At 42.4% G+C, this 16,197-nt stretch overlaps 2 protein-coding genes across 2 annotated transcripts; both read right to left on the bottom strand.

Moving 5' to 3' along the window:
• Positions 1-205: 205 nt before the first annotated feature.
• Positions 206-7,670, bottom strand: rabep2 (rabaptin, RAB GTPase binding effector protein 2). Its single transcript, XM_069674869.1, has 12 exons — positions 7,489-7,670; positions 5,675-5,830; positions 4,747-4,829; positions 4,300-4,665; positions 3,329-3,424; positions 3,147-3,245; positions 2,651-2,764; positions 2,212-2,290; positions 1,802-1,813; positions 1,445-1,599; positions 1,052-1,168; positions 206-909 (listed from the first exon to the last, which is right to left on the bottom strand). The coding sequence occupies exons 1-12, from the start codon at positions 7,502-7,504 to the stop codon at positions 805-807; spliced, it is 1,398 nt and encodes a 465-aa protein (XP_069530970.1). The 5' UTR covers positions 7,505-7,670; the 3' UTR covers positions 206-804.
• A 2,975-nt stretch (positions 7,671-10,645) lies between these two features.
• Positions 10,646-15,986, bottom strand: LOC138603025 (uncharacterized). Its single transcript, XM_069674679.1, has 12 exons — positions 15,765-15,986; positions 14,684-14,795; positions 14,248-14,341; positions 13,684-13,738; positions 13,313-13,453; positions 12,995-13,155; positions 12,761-12,859; positions 12,525-12,670; positions 12,218-12,389; positions 12,015-12,127; positions 11,740-11,824; positions 10,646-11,277 (listed from the first exon to the last, which is right to left on the bottom strand). Exons 1-12 carry the CDS (start codon positions 15,880-15,882, stop codon positions 11,218-11,220), a joined length of 1,356 nt encoding a protein of 451 aa, XP_069530780.1. The 5' UTR covers positions 15,883-15,986; the 3' UTR covers positions 10,646-11,217.
• Positions 15,987-16,197: the final 211 nt, after the last annotated feature.

Raw genomic sequence — 16,197 nt, 5'->3', positions numbered from 1 at the left:
GCAATTTAGAGTCACCAATGAGCCTAACGAGCATGTCTGTGGACTGTGGGAGGACCCTGAGGGAACCCACGCATGCACGGGGAGAACATGCAGACTCCACGCAGAAAGGCCCACTACGTCTGAACCGGGATTCGAACCAGGAACCTCTGTTGGAGTTTAAAAGGTTTATCACCGTATCTAAAAACAAATTCAAAGTGACAGCTGCTTTTTACTCTTCAAAATGTATTGACTCAACAAACAACATGGAGGTACACTTTCACATCTCTTCACTGAGCCTCTTTCCAAACACAATCATAAATACGCTCGAAGTCTAACAGCTGTGATGGTTGCAGTGAGAACAGGAGGAGTTAGAAATGCTAAGCTAACATAAAAAGAAGGTAATAAAATTGCAGTTTAATGTCGGAGAGTTTCTCCTTTGTGTCACTTCATTTTTCATTATTGCACTGTGATCGTTTGTTTAGGTCACAAAGAATAAAAGTCTGCATGATGGTTCATGTTTAGTGATAAAGAGTTGGACTGTAGTGAAGCCAGTTTTATCTTAGAATAATATTTACATGTGTAAGTTCAGGAATAAAAGTGTAACAGGATGACGGGTCACTTACACTCGCTTTGGTCACTGAGAAACAGTTAATCAGTCATTGACACAAACATGAATTCATCCAGTGTCCATCCAGTGTAACCGGTGCTGCACACCTGCTGTAATGGTCCCAGTGTTTCCTGTGGTGGTCCGCTCTGTCCTTATTGGTCTGTTTGGATGTTTCCTCTTGGTCTCTGCTCTTTGGTTCACACGTGACTCGGTAAAACTCACGATGCGTCTGCGGGCGACGATCCAGCTTCACTGACTCCCTCCTCCAGGATTTCTCTGACCTGATCCAGAGTCTCAGCCTGACGCACCCGCTCCAGCTTCACCTGAGGGTGGGGAGAAAGTCTGTCACTGATGATATTTATACTTTATAAAAGAAAAACTAAACACGATATAATCTTTTTCCAAACTCGGGGACATTCTCTTTCATTCAGGAGCTAACTTGTTCACCTGTCACCTGCGTCTCACCTGCAGCGACTGGGAGAGCTGAACGAAGTCTCTCTGGACCGTCTGGCTGGTGTCGACCTGAGAGCGCAGACTGATCACCTGACTGCGCAGCTCCAGACACTGCTGCTGCAGAGACGCCTGACACAGAACACAGACAGGTGAGCAAACATCGTCCTGTGGAAACTGCTGGAAGCGGTTTTAATAAAAGACACATTAATGTTTACGGTGACGTGAAGTTAAATCAAAGCTGTTAAAAAAGTTTGACCTCGTTTTATATGTTATTAACATTATTACAAATATTGACGTCAATAAAAATTAATTTTCAAACAACGAGGATTAAAACACGTCAGTGAGAGGCCGGTCCACCACATGATCCATCACCAGTAAACACTGTTTACATCAGGCTGTATTTACTTTGTCGTTACTGATGGCCTTGCTGGTTCCCTGCACATGAGAGAGCGCCACCCGCAGGGCTTCCATCTCAGTGCGACAGGACAGCAGCTCAGCCTGCAGCTGGTCCTTCTGAGCCTGGATCCTCTCCGTCTCCGTCTTCAGACTGGACAGCTGCACTGCACACACAGAACACAACGCTCCATCTGAACACACCTGACATTATTTACAGGTAAAATCAGTCCAACACAAACTGCTCTTCTTTTAGGATTTTAACACTGTTCTGACCAAAGAGGATACAAAGGTCAAAGGTGAAATAAATCTGAATCCAGTGTCACTCCACCAAACAGACTAATAATGAAGCATGAGGCGTTCACTGACCTTCTAAAACCTCTGATGACAGTAGATGCATGTTGGAGCAGGCAGGAAGAGAGAGAAGAGAAGACATGTTTAAAAACACTTAAATAATGACTGTAAGAAGAAGGAGGAGGAGGAGGAGGAGGAAGAAGAAAGAGGAGGAGAGGAAGAAGAAGATGGAGGAGGAGGAGGAGAGGAAGAAGAAGGAGGAGGAGGCAAGGAAGAAGGAGGAAGAGAAGACGAAAAAGGAGGAGGAGGAGAGGAAGAAGAAAAAGAAAGAGTAGGAAGAAGGAGAAGGAGGAGGAGGAGAGGAAGAAGAAAAAGAACAAGGAGGAAGAAGGAGAAGGAGGAAGAGGAGAGGAAGAAGACAAAAAAGGAGAAGGAGGAGGAGAGGAAGAAGAAGAAGAAAAACAAAGAGGAGAAGATCCACAGACCGTTCTCCTCCGCTCTGCTGTCCAGCTCCTCCCTCAGGTTGACGATCTCAATGCGAAGACGCTCCTCAGAGTGCGCCCCCTGTAGGTCAAAGTTCACAGTAACTGTCTGCTATTAAAAACAAACAGGAGCTCGTCACCTGAACTTACATTCTGAAACTGGGTACGTAACAACACACATTTTAAACAACCAGCAGCTGGTCAAATATCTCCACGACCTCGTCAGCGACGTTTAAATTAAATATGAGACCCGTTTGAACAATGAGCAGCCAAAACTACTGAAATGAAGAAAAGCAGGAAACAGGAAGTCACAGAGAGAAGCTCCTCACAGGTTTCTGTTCCCTTTAGCAGACATTTAGAAAGTAGACTCAAAGTGAATTTGTTCAGCGCAGAAATCCAGGAGCAGATTTACTGTAATAAAAACCAGGAACAGGTGTGTTACCTGCAGAGCTGCTGTGAACGACGAGCTGGAGTCTGGCTCGTCATCCTCCACCTCCTCTCCTTTCAGTCGGCCCAGATCGCTGCACATCTTCCTCTGAGAGAGAGACAGCTCTGCCTGGACACACGCAGCAGAAACTGTATGTAAATACGTTACAGGCGACAGGCTTCATATAACAGCCAGACATCACAAGCCCATTAAACACAACACAGACGGAGCCGAGGACGTTTCAAAAGAAAGCTTCATCATCACTTCGAACCGCTAAAGCAAAAACAAATATGTTTTTTTTTTCAGCTTTAGAGGTGCTGCTAACTTTTGGCAGAGCCAGGCTAGCCGTTTCCCTCTGTTTCCACTCTTCATGCTAAGCTAAGCTAAGCAGCTGTAGCTTCATATCTACTTACAGACCGGTGCCTGGTACCCCATGACCTCTCTGCAAGAAGGCAAACAAGACTATTTCCCAAAGTGTGCATGTACAAGGGGAAATGACATCATCACTCACCAGCCGACTCTGGACGGCGCTCTGTGATTGGCTGAAAGATTTCTGCAGATCCTGGAGGAGGGCCTCTGAAGTCTGGACCTGAGACTGGAGCATCGATACCTGAACACACACACACACAAATTTACATCATATCCTGTGTGTGTGTGTGTGTGTGTGTGTGTGTGGCTCACAGTGTTGCTCACCTGTTTGTGTGTGTGGTTGGTTTGTGTGTCCAGCTCTCTCTCCAGCTCCTCCTTCTCAGTCTGCAGACGGCTCACCTCCTCTCGCAGCTCCGACACCTGCAGACACACCAAACATCACTACACACATCGCTCTCTGTTTGTGGGGAGACGACTGGGTCAGAGCATCTCAGAAACTGCAGCTCTGGTGGGGTGTTCCCGGTCTGCAGACGTCAAATAAACGAGGAAGAAGGCGAGCCTGCGGAGGCAGTGTGATGCTGGGAAACCTCGGGTCCTGCCGTTCATGTTACTTTGACACGTAGCACCAACCTAAATATTAATGCAGACCAAGTCCACCCCTTCATCATGGACACAGTATTCCTTAATGACAGTGACCCCTTTCAGCAGGGTAATGCGCCCTGCCACACTGCAGACATGGTTCTGGAATGGTTTGACTTGGCCTCCAGATTCCCCAGATCTCAGTCCAATGGAGCGGGTCAGGGGACCTGCACGATATTAGGCAGGTGGTCATAATGTTACGGCTGATTGGTGTATAAAAAAGCTTTGGGCCTACAGAGCGTCCCCGTGACTACGGTACATTTTTCTTGCTTGTACAGGTGTGCACAACGGCGAGCAGCATGCACAGAAAATTAGATTTTTAAATAGGAAATTATTACAGAGGTTTGGTCGCTGCAGCCTTGTTGCTCTGCTTTTGCAACTCACATACAGAAAAGGTTCCCCTTACAACCTGCTCATACGTCTTCCCGGTGTTGCTTGTAATGTGAAGCGCAAACACAGCACAAACAGGCTGTCCTCTAAAAAATCAGCAGGTGGAGCTTTAAGTGACGCAATCAAATGAATTATTGAATTAACGTGGAATTTCTGGATAAACACAAAAATCACATCCCTGTTTGTTTAATGTAAAAGCGACTTTAAACTAAGTTATGATGATAAATGTTTAAAGCATGATCTTGGACACTGTGTTTATTCCTCACCTGAGTATTGAGTGAATCCCAGTCGCCGTGTGTGACCAGACGGTGTCCGGCCGGCGGCAGGTAGATGGCTTCAGGCACCAGAGTTCCTGTCGAGACCAGAGAGTCGGTGTCGTCCTGCGCGTGCCGCCTCCGGGGCAGAGACGGGGTGTCTAACGAGAAGGAGGACAGAGACGCCGAGTCGCAGTTCCTCAGTGAAAAATACCCGTCTGATGTGAGCTGGGCTTCTCCCTCCGCCGCCTCCAGCTCGGCCTGTTGGTTCTGCTTCCTGTCCGTGGACGACGCGGCCCCGGCCTCGGTCTGACTGTTCAGTGTTTGGGATTCATTACCGACGACTTCTGCGTCCATCCTGCCTTTCCTTCCACTGATCTGACGGGTGGAGAAGAAACAAACGCCGGGATTAAAACCAGAAGACGAGGAGTTTATTTAGTTAAACAGGTGAACACCAACCATGATCTGTCCGCTCGCTCTCCTCCACTCCACAGGCTGAGACTGAAGAACAGCGATCCGGGCCTCATACTGCGCTGCCGTCTCTGAACACACAAAGTAATAATGATAAGAACATTGAATCTCCTTTTCTCTACAAGGTGTAAGATAAGTGTTATTATCAAAGTCGGCCCCGATTAGACACCACACAAACAGGAAATGAAGGCTTAAGATCTGTTTATTGTCTCTTTAAAAATAGTTTTTAAAAGGAGCCATCACTCACAGGTTTGTATCAGTGAAAAATATCAAATTAAATCCAGAAAAATAAGAACATTTCTGCATTGACTGCCAGCGAGGTCAGAGCACAATAATACATCTTTGTAACAATAAACATGCTCATGAATCTCAAACATGCCGAGATATCCAGGACGTACCTGAGAAGAAGATTCTACTTTAACTTTGTCTGACATCTCAGTAAATATCAGACTTTATTCAAATACTAAAGTTTTACTGTGTCTTTGATCAGGCGTCTTCCTCATGCACAGCTGGATTTGTTGCAGGAAAAGAATCCTGTAAAACTTCTTATCAAAGCTGGTTTACACTCGTCACGTCTCCGTGTTTGTAGGCGATACATTCCAAGTATATTTCCTGTAAATATTTTATATTCTGTCTCTTCTGTATGTGAGTTTCTCTTTCATAAAGAGAAACTCACATAAAGAAGCTAGTTTCTCTTTCATGAACAATAAGACATTTCTCCCTGACTCTCTGACTTCCAGCTATTTTCATTTCCTCATGTAGGATCTGCGGTGCAGCGTCTCAGATAGGACACACTTAAAGTCAAACTGTTCAGGCCCTGACTCCCTCTCTGTATAAGAACAGCAAACAAACATAATTAGTATGTTAAATTAGATCCTGTGTACACAATCTTAAACACACACAGACACACACTGACCTCTGAGAGCCTCCTGCAGGGACTGGATCTCTTGATCACATTGTTTTTGCAGCTCTGCCAGTTCCTCCTGTTTGCTCAGCTCGCAGATCGTCGCCACACCCTGCCAGTGTTCGACCTGAGCTCGGGAATCGGCTAGCTGGGCCTGAAGGCTCACCTCTGAAAATATAAACAGGTTGCTGCTGCTTTGCCCTTATTTTTACAGACATTTGCACCAGTAAGGGTGGAATCACACAAACATGGGAAAGACCGAGGTGAGGCAATTAAAAGGCGTTGCTAGCAATCAGACGAGACCTTTAAATACCTCAATAAAGATAAGAAGAGGGCTAAGAGAACTTTGCTTCTTGTTTCATTCTGCTTTTAAAGCTACCAAGAATGTTTATCTTCCTCATTAGCTGCGCACACAGCAGGTTAAATACAAATCCTTTAAGTAAACAGGTCTGACAGCTGTATTTGTGTGTTTGTGCATTTTGACAAACACTTTCCTGAGCACTCTTTAGGCCACCTCCTGTATGAGCATGTAGCAGCGGACGTGACCAATTGTTTACATGTATTAGTACACTTGGAGATCAATAAGGAATGTGAACCCTGTTTTAAATTGATTTAAATAACCACACTGACAAACAAATAATAAAAAAAATAGCTTTATATCACCACTCTTTGAACACAATAAGTCTTAGGATATAAAGATTATAAACATAATAAACATTGTTCTCCTTAAATATTCTTTATCTTTTATTTGAGCTCCCAAAAATCCATATTAAAGAGAAATATTGAAGCATAACCCCCGCTTTGGCAGAAAAATAGGTTATTCGGAAATGACAATAAAGTTAATTTGCACAAAATATATATATATTTGAGTTATTTGCATAAGTAAGCTGTATATACACATATATTTAAAGGAATATATAGGTTTTAATCAGTTCAACAGGTCAAGCGGGGTCTTGAGGGGTACCAGGGGGTCCCCAGGTGTTTATTCATGAGGGTTAAAGAGGTCCCTGACCCCAGTCTAGATAACATTACTAGTGCAGCTAGCTAGCGGTTAGCAGCGCTCGTTCATTTCTATGAGAAACGAAGCTAACAGGCTGTTTAACGGTCATCTGACGGTTAGCTGCTTCCACATCAACAGGTTTCAGTCACGTTAAAGACAAGCAACAAGTGAACGTTAAAGTTCACTTAAATTCAAGATGTCAAAACGTCAGCGTTACCTCACACCCATCCCGTTAGTTGCTATGCATTCACGTGCTTTCGGAATAATCGGAAAACTGAGTTTCCAACTTAAAAGAACTCACTTGAAGGCTCCCTAAAGTCGAAAAGGTCGGAGAGCATTTTGGTACCCGACTTTCCAACGTTACAAAATTAAGGTCATATAACGCTGAAATATTGCGGACCAGAGTAAATTTTGGCTTGATGGTTAAAAACGTCATCAATAATTTACTCCTTGCAGATGGTTCATTTGTATTTTATTTTATGGTATTTTGTTGTAACCGTAAGTTGCTGTTAACGTAGGTGACCTTTATTAGTTCTAAACAATAAAATATAACACATTTTATTTTATGAATTGCGTTCTTGTTTGTAAATTGTAACTTAGAGCTCGTGAACACACCCACGTCCTAGGAACGGCTTCCTAACTAGGGAAATCCGAGCATCCGAGGAGTATGTGAATGCAGCACCAGTCACAGTGCAGACAAGCAACAAGTTAACGTTAATGTTTACTGAAATTAAGGCTGTAAACGAGTCAGCGTCACCTCACAACCAATCCCGTTAGTTAATGTGGTGTGGAGCAGATTAAAGTTTAACGCTGTTGCTGTTATTACCTGAGTCTTCACTCATCTTCTCGTCAGACAGACAGAGTCCAACCGAAGCGATGACCGACCACAAAAACGTCTATCGAAAGATCCACAAACATAAATAAGCAGGCATATTGTAAAAAGGCATCAGGTCTGTCCTTTAAGGTGGAAATTATCAGTGCAGTGTCAACCTCAGGAAACAACTTTCCCCGGTGTAAGCCTGCGGAAATGACGTCAACCTCCTTCCTGTTCTCACATGCCTTTCCCTCTTTCCCTGTTCTTGTGGTCCTCGTTTAGTTAGTTCTGGAACACACCAGGAAAATGTTCTCAGGGTTACTTTTTGTGACTGCTTCACTCAGATATTGTCCCTGAGCATCAAATATACAGTCATGCCCACTGTTTGGTGACCCCCTGGAGGCCAGTGAACCACAGCTTGAGCCCCGTTCTTGGATGTCTATCATATAAATGTATTGATGTACTGAGGACAGTCCTGATCACATTTATTTTAGCCATTGAACTACTAGTATGAAAGCCCATTTCTGCCAATGAGATGAAAATAAAGATCCTGTAAGTTATATTGTGAGACTTTGTCAACATGATGAATCTCTAAATCGTGACTTAGTATCTCAAAATAATAAAATAGTTCCTCAAACAATGACTAATGTCCTCAAAATTAAGATGAACTATTTCACAAATTCAAATATGGCCTAAAAATAACTTAAAATAACGACTTTGTGTCTGAACATTCTGACATATAACCTCAAAATAATGACTAAATACTTCACATAATAACATTGTTTTTTAAAATCTGTATTAATAACTTTAAAACAAAGACTAACTTCTATATAGAGACTCCTTTATTATTGTTTTTCATTACATTGCAGTGAAAGAAAAGTGCTGCGATTATCAATTGTGTATAATAAAGATAATTAAATATTTTAAACTATGTTTGGCATAAAAATAGCTCTTCTAATCTCTCATAATAAACACACTCCCCTCTGCTGGAGGAACTCTGGAATTAATGGGAAAAACATCCTAAAAGCGTCTTTGCATCACGAAGCTGTTTCCAGATGAGTCCCTGAATGTGGCTTCTTGTTCTGCACGCTGATAAGACGTGAAACCTGCGCTGTTCTTTAAAGATGAAAGGTTGTGTAGTCATGCAGTGTGTATATGCACAAAAGTTCACTTTGAGTAACTTAAGAGGGACTGTTTCTCTGCTGTTTTCTGAATAAAGATTCAGGATGTATTTAAGTGCTAATAAAGTTTTCTAATGTTAAAAATCAAGCTCAATATTTCCCCTGAAACTGAAACTTTAATCAGCATGACCTTTGAAGTTCGGTCTCTCCGCACCTGCTTCCTCTGCTCGACAAAGGCACGACTGTACAAAGTTTACAGTTTCCTGTGTTTCCAGTAAAACCTTCACAGGATCTGGAATCTGCTCTCCCCACATGAAATGTTGATATCACACATATTTTAGCCTGAGACGTTTATTCTTCTAAGATTACAGCAGAGTCCTCCCGTCTACATGCTGCCTGTCTATTCATAGAAACGACTGACTTGACTTTCAGGCCTCGTTCTCTTACACGCACAACTTCGATTTTCATCTCGTCATGTAGGAATCTGATCTCAGAGGCCTCACCTTCATCCATCTGAACGAAAGCAGGGTGAGGAGAGAAGAGAAACAGTGCAGCGGAGGTTAGATGATATTTCTCCCAACCACACAAACACCAGTATTTTACGTAATTCTTTAAATGTAGATATTATAAAATCCAGACGAATAATCTTTTCAACCTTAAAATATCTTGACTCGTTTCTTATAGATTTGCCAAAATGCACCGTTCCACCAGAAGCAGACAGCTGCTGCAGACACTGTGTTCAGCTTCTTCAGTAAGTAAACTTAAATAGATGCTGAATCATTTCTTTGCAAAAAAAAAACTCAAGCTTAATATAAAAAAAACAGACACATTTATTAATTCAATGACAATACAGCAAAATGACAAAGTATCTCAAAAACTCGTGTCTGAGACGTTTGAGTCAAAGAATTCAGAAGTGCTAATAAATGACAAACTTTTCATTCTTGCTTCTTTTTCTTTACAAAAAGCTCAAACGATCTTTAGACAAAAACCTTTTTATTTACAATATATTAAACTTTCTTTAATACATTGACTTAATATTGAAAATGACTTTAAAATAACGACTTAGTGCATCAACATTGTGACTCGATAAACTCATCGCCTCATTAACTTATTATTCGACTTTTAACAAATTAAAATAATGAGACTCGTGTCCGAGACGTTTGAGTCGAGGATAATTAAGGTCGATGAAGAAGAGCTGACAAATGTCAACTTTTAATTCTTGATTAATTTCTTCTTTTCAAAAAGCTCAAACTTCATGTGAAGAAAAAAATCTAACTGACAGGCTGAATTATTTAAACTAATTAAATAAAGCACAATGACTTTGTATCTCGAAAAGTCTTATTTCTAAAAAATAACGACTTGTTGTAACTTAAACTCAAAACAAGGAGTCTTGTGTCGAGACGTTCATCCAACGTTAGAGTCAAGGAATTTAGAGGTACGAAGAAATTAATATTTAAATGATTTAATATCTCATGAAAAGTTTTATTTCTATAAAATGGCTTCTTGTATCAAAATTGTGACTTAACGCCTCAAAACAAAGATTTAGTAACATAAAAAAAATCTCTCAAAATTATTTAGAACCTGAACACGAGGAGACTCTGAGAATAATGACTTAGTGTATCATTATTGTGACTTAATACCTTAAAATAACGGCGCGTTTCCTCCAAAATAAAACTCTTTGCCTCAAAAATTAACTTCTCAAAATAAAGAGACACCTGAGACACTCGTCCACCGTCTGAGTCAGGGCATTCAGAAGTGCTAAATGTTCATTCTTGCTTAATTTCTTGTTTTCAAAAAGCTCGAGCTTAATGTCGACAAAAAACCTTATTAATGAACACGTTGAACATTAATTTACTAAATGACCTAAGGCCACTTCTCAAAAGAGTGACTCTTGTCATCAATGACACACAAAGTGTCCCAAACAATAACTGATAATCTGAGAATAGTGACAGTATATATAAATATATCAAACGTGTTTATCAAACATGAGACTCAAAGAGTTTAAAAGCACTAAAGTTTGTGAGGAAAACAAACTGACTCCCTTTTATATTAAACAGTTTTTATTGAAGCCCATCATTATTAAAACATGGTCACACTGTGGAGCACAAAGTACAAAAGTCTTCAGTGATAAAATGTTGGATTGTTCCTTCAGTAACAGGAGCTGTGCGGGTCAATGATTCTCTGCGTGTTAGCCGGCACGCAGACGTTCATGATGGTTAACTGGTTTATACTGAAACGGCCTTCAGGACACGGAGCGGCTGAAACACTGTATAAAATGCTGGTGATACAAAGTGACTCATGTGACAGTGCTGCATGTCGTGTAACAAAATACACCTTCTCCTAAAGATCATCATAAATAGTTTGAAAGGTTTAAATATTTAAAGTGGTTGAAGCTGCGTTTGTTCAGAGAGGAGCAGAGGCACAGAATACATGTAGAGAGAAACCGTCGACAGGTTAGTGATCAGTAACAAGAGCTGCAAACGTCTCCTCCTGCAGTGGTTTGTACAGAGGTAACATCTAACAGGTGTACAGTACCTAAAGCACCAGGACAGAGTGGTTCATGTGCGTTTATCTGAGATCTTCGAGTGCTGGAAGCTGAATCGTTGTGTACACGGCGTCTTCACAGGTCCATGTCCTGATCGCTGACGCTCTGACGGAGGTAATCTTCATACAGCTTCTTCTACAGGGAGGCGACAGAGTTAACCGTTATTTCACCAGAAAGTTAAGTCTTGTGTCTTATGGTCATCACCTTAAATGTTTGTTTATCACATCATTACTTCACTTTACAGGTGGTGTTACAGGTGGTGTTAAATGTGGTGAAAACACGCGGGCTGCAGGGGGCGGCCATAATCTGCCAGCAGGGGATTGTTGTTGGCATAATCCTGTTTAAATTGTTCTAAAGTAAAAACCATAAAAGCTACGGCATAACTAAGAAAACCTTCAGGTCGTACAGATTTCAGGGATGTGAAGCATTTCATGACACTTTAAGAAATGAACTCGCAGCAAGACAAAGTATGTTCTGTATTTGTGCTGCAGATTACACCATCGAAACATCTCTGCACTCTGCTCGTAAAAGTGAGAAGATCTCAAAAACTAAGACGTGCAGAGTTTCACTTCTGGATGTTACACGCACACACTTTACCTTTTTGGACTTGACCACCTCCTGAACGTACTCCAGCTTCTCCTGCAGCTGCCTCTTCTGTTTGCCCGACAGAGTCGGTCGAGTCCTGCAAGTGAAGGAAACGTAAACGCTGAATTTGTGTATCGGATTATTTCTTGGTCATTTTTAATTTCTGTGAAATTAAACTTTCACAGCTGCAGTGTAAACAAGAAGATGGCAGCATTTCTTTCCACCCTGAGCGACATCAGAAGAAAACGGCTGCAGAGTGAATATTTGGTCCTGATCTTTCTTCCTACCTGAAGGAGAAGCGTGCGATGAGGAGGAGGAGGAAGGAGAGGAGGACCAGTCCTCCACAGCTGTACAGCTGCTGCTCCACAGACAGGGAGTCAAACACCTTCACTACAGGACTCTGTGGATTAAAAACAGCAGCTTAACCAGACTTCACCTCTTTATATGTAGAATACAACATCAGTGAACAGTGGCTCGCCTGAACGCTCACCAGGTAGAGAGAGAGCGCCTCTGTGCCCTGACGGCCCACAGCCATCTCCAGCAGCTCCTGGGACAGAGAGCCCAGCACCACCAGGGCCATCAGAGCCAGAGGCACGCTGAAGCCCAGCAGAGTCAGGAAGCAGCCCTTACAGCGCGCACGCCGGTTCCCAGCACTCGTCTGCCTGAGAGAGCAGACAGACAGGTTGTTCTCTGAGGAATCACTGGCTGCACAAAATCCAGTTAGATACACACGACCGCAGCACTAAAGCGTGCAAGTTTAAACCACGTGAAACATTACTGATGTTTGTGTGTGTCACCTGTCGTCGAACAGCGTGTCAGTGATGGCCTCGCTGATGACCTCACAGTCCTTCTCCAGGGAGTTGAGAGTATTCTGGACCGTCTGGTTGATGGTTTTCTCGACGGTGCGACAAACCTCCTCGATCTGGTTCACACAGCGACTCGGCTGTGAACAGAGACCATGAAATTAATAAGCAAGGAAATATTAAAGGGATCAGAGGCAAGAGAAAGAACGCGATAACAGTCCCCCCCTCACCTTGTTGGGGTTAGGGATGTAGATGGTTGGCATGTCGAAGCCACATTTGTTGAGTCCCGGCCGCTTGCAGAGCTCCTGAACGATCTGCATCATCACTCTCTGACAGACACAAAGTCACGGTAAGGTAAAGGTTATTACGTCACATCTTTGAGGAACAAATGTCTTACACCTTATAATATAACGTCTACAGACTTGTTAATAACAGACGTTAAATCGAGCTTTCGCTGTGCCTACCTGTCTGTCTGACTCCCCCCCGGCCTCGTCGGCCTTGCTCAGGTAAAATCGCAGTCGGTCTCCGTGTTTCTCGTTCAGGGACTCGACAATGTTGAGGGTTCGCTTACACAGAGCCTGACCCATGGGGTCAAAGAAGACCAGAATCAGGTCACAGAGGTCACCTGAGAGGAGAGGAGCATCAATCATACAACATGTTTACATAAATATTGTTGTTGTATTAAATGGATGTATTTGTCCTGGCTACCGTTTAACAGAACTCTCAGCTGCCACGATTTGATAACTTGAGAACAGAGACGAGGCGAGTGAGAGGAAACCCACCCAGCCACATGATGACCTCGTCCACATCAAACGGATACTTCATATCTCCGTCCACCAGCCCCGGGGAGTCCACAAACGTCACCAGGCTGAAGCGTTTCTGTCGCGACGTGCAGATCTCTGTGCTCAGGTACTCGGACACACCTGCAAATCAATTCAAGAAGATCTGATGAGTGAGATGAAGAACATGAAGGACATTTTGTTTTTATCTCCAACTGCAGCAGACGAATGCTTGTTCGGGTGAAACATCTCTACATTCTTATTTATGCATCCTTCACAGACGAGAAGAAATCTCTGAAGAAATCAAACTGTTTGGACTTATGGATGGATCGTTGATGCTGCAGCCTGGAGGATCGTGTTACAAGCTGTCTCACCTTTGAACTCTTGCAGAGGTTTGAAGTGAGGATACAGGTGAAGGGTGGCGTTTCCCTAAAACACACAGAACCGGGATTACAGGTATCAGGATGTAGTATCATAAGGGAGTGACTCAAGACAAAGGTAGGCACTGGACATTATGACTTAGAATGAAAAAATCTATATTGCGAGATGAGGAATACAAATATAAATTATAAACATCTATTTTACAATAAATAGCTTATTTGTAGCAGAGATTTGTCCTCAGAAATCTAACATCGAGGCATCCAGTGAATCTTTGTGGTTTTTTTACAACTATTTTTGGCAAACAATCAAATCGTCTTCCGTCTGTCTCACCCTGATATAAAAAACCTCAAACTCCTTCAGGTCCCTGCCCGTCCTTTCCTTTACACCCATATATGAACACTCACCTGCTGCCCAACCTGCCCAGTTCTTTAAAACAAAACTTTTATACTAAAATTGGCTACAAAATAATATCATGTCAAACTTATTTAACCAGATCCTTTAAACAAAATGACATGAAAAGCTCCAACATGACTGTTTTTAACTGTTGTCTAACTCACTGTGAGCGACTCTCTCTTGCGCCCACTTGTCACAAAGCTGAAGCCCTGGGTCTCGATGGCCACTCCAGTGCGCTGGATGTGCTCCTCCACATACCTGACAAAGAAAGGATGTCAAAAAGCAACAGGTGAGAAGGAGGAATAGAAGATTCGTACTCTGTTTTATCCCTGTCCAAACGTAACCGTGCACGCTCCGTGTAGGCTGCTACAAAGACCCCGTTAATATCTTTGCTGCACTCATACATTATGCATTTACAACTCTGTGCCAAGGCGGCTGTAAAAAATATTAAGTTGTAAAATGTTTACTACTTTAAACCTGTTATCTTTTCCAACTGCTGTTTCCTGTTTATATTAGCTCATGTTTCATTATGTGTCATATCAGGGATGACTTTGTTTGCTCTCGTACTGACAGACCTGCTGTCTGTGAAAACATCCGTACCAGTTTATGAAGGAGCTTTTCCCAGCAGAGTGGTTTCCCATCAGCAACACGGTGATTTTCTTCCTGGGCGGCAGCAACTTCACACCAACGGATTCAGCTACTGTGATCAACCCTGAATAAAATAAAGACCATGGTAAAAACAATCAGATATTATTTTACAGCTGATGGTGCGTTTTGAAAATGAAAAATTAAGATGAGGACATTAATGTAATCGTTGTTTGATTTGGGAAAGCATAGATAGCATTTAAACACTGATGTTCAGAGCTTTAGATGCCTGGATTCCTACATTCTCCTCCTCGTTGAACTCTCCATGCATTCACGTGATGTCAGAATAATCGGAGAAATTAGTTCCCGTCTGGGAAAATTCACCAAAGTAAGGAAATATTTTTACTTGACTTGCCGAGTGAACAGACTATATGTAATATAACTTGATGGACCAAAATAAATGTTGGCTCGATGGTTTTAACTGTGTATTGATTCATATATTGCTTAACAATTCCTGACTCATTTGTAAATTTAAAAAAGGTTTAAACTATTTGTTGCTGTACATGTAGAGTAACCTAGATTGCTTTTGGGGAACATAATAAAACACATTAAGTTCTATTGTGTGACCATATATCGACTTGAAGCTCGTGAACACAGCGAAGTCACATATTGCAAAAAAAGACTTTGCAACTTGGGGACTGCGAGCATCCGAGGAGCACGTGAATGCAGCATCTCTCTTGGGTCGCAGACTACACCTAAACTCGATCTTCTGTGAGCTATATTTCAAAAACGCTATGACTCTGTAGCTGACTAATGATTGAATTCATCACGTAACTACATGTCTACCACACCTATACATGGCTAACTTGACTAGCATTAACGCTAGCCTGACAAATTAATTGATATTTGCGTGTTGGCTAGCTAACTGTTAGCCCCCCTGCAACAGGGATTAGGTTCCTTCAAGTACGAAGTTAGCTAGCGGACCCCCCACCATCAGCATACAGCTTAAAGTGTTAACTTTATTATCAAATAGGTGAACGTTGAAGCGATTTCAAAGAAAGGTCGAGTCCGGCAAATAACATGACAGCCAACTCACCACTGTCTGGATCCGTGTACAGCTGATGACAATCCCGCAAGATGCGCTCATCGCAGGACACACTGCCAGTTATCGAGTCTGCGTTTGCGGCACTTCGACTCTTGATTTTTCCGGACATTGTTGAAAAGTGAAGATATCAAACTTTTAAAAAGACTTGTTGAAGCATCCAAAGTCCACGACTCAACAACTATCTGTGGACAAAGCCGGTTTGCCTCGTTTGAATCGCCCCGGTCCGCTTAAACACGGGGTTGAGACGTAACTCGGCCACGTCGTCAATTACAGCGGCTTTAGTCGCAAAGGCTGTTGGGTACTGTAGTGACCTGAATTTTCTTCAGCCCAACACCTACCCACAGCCACTCAGGTTCAAAGTCTGTCAGAGAAACATAATCGATCTAGTAAATTATTATAGACGAGACCACACATTATAATTTAC

The sequence above is a fragment of the Semicossyphus pulcher genome, unplaced genomic scaffold (assembly GCF_022749685.1).
Source record: "Semicossyphus pulcher isolate SPU_LCO1_2020_fin unplaced genomic scaffold, fSemPul1.0.p SCAF_23, whole genome shotgun sequence".
NCBI classification, from domain to species: domain Eukaryota; kingdom Metazoa; phylum Chordata; class Actinopteri; order Labriformes; family Labridae; genus Semicossyphus; species Semicossyphus pulcher.
The sequence above is the reverse complement of the archived record's forward strand: the minus strand, read 5'-3'. Positions and strand labels throughout refer to the sequence as shown.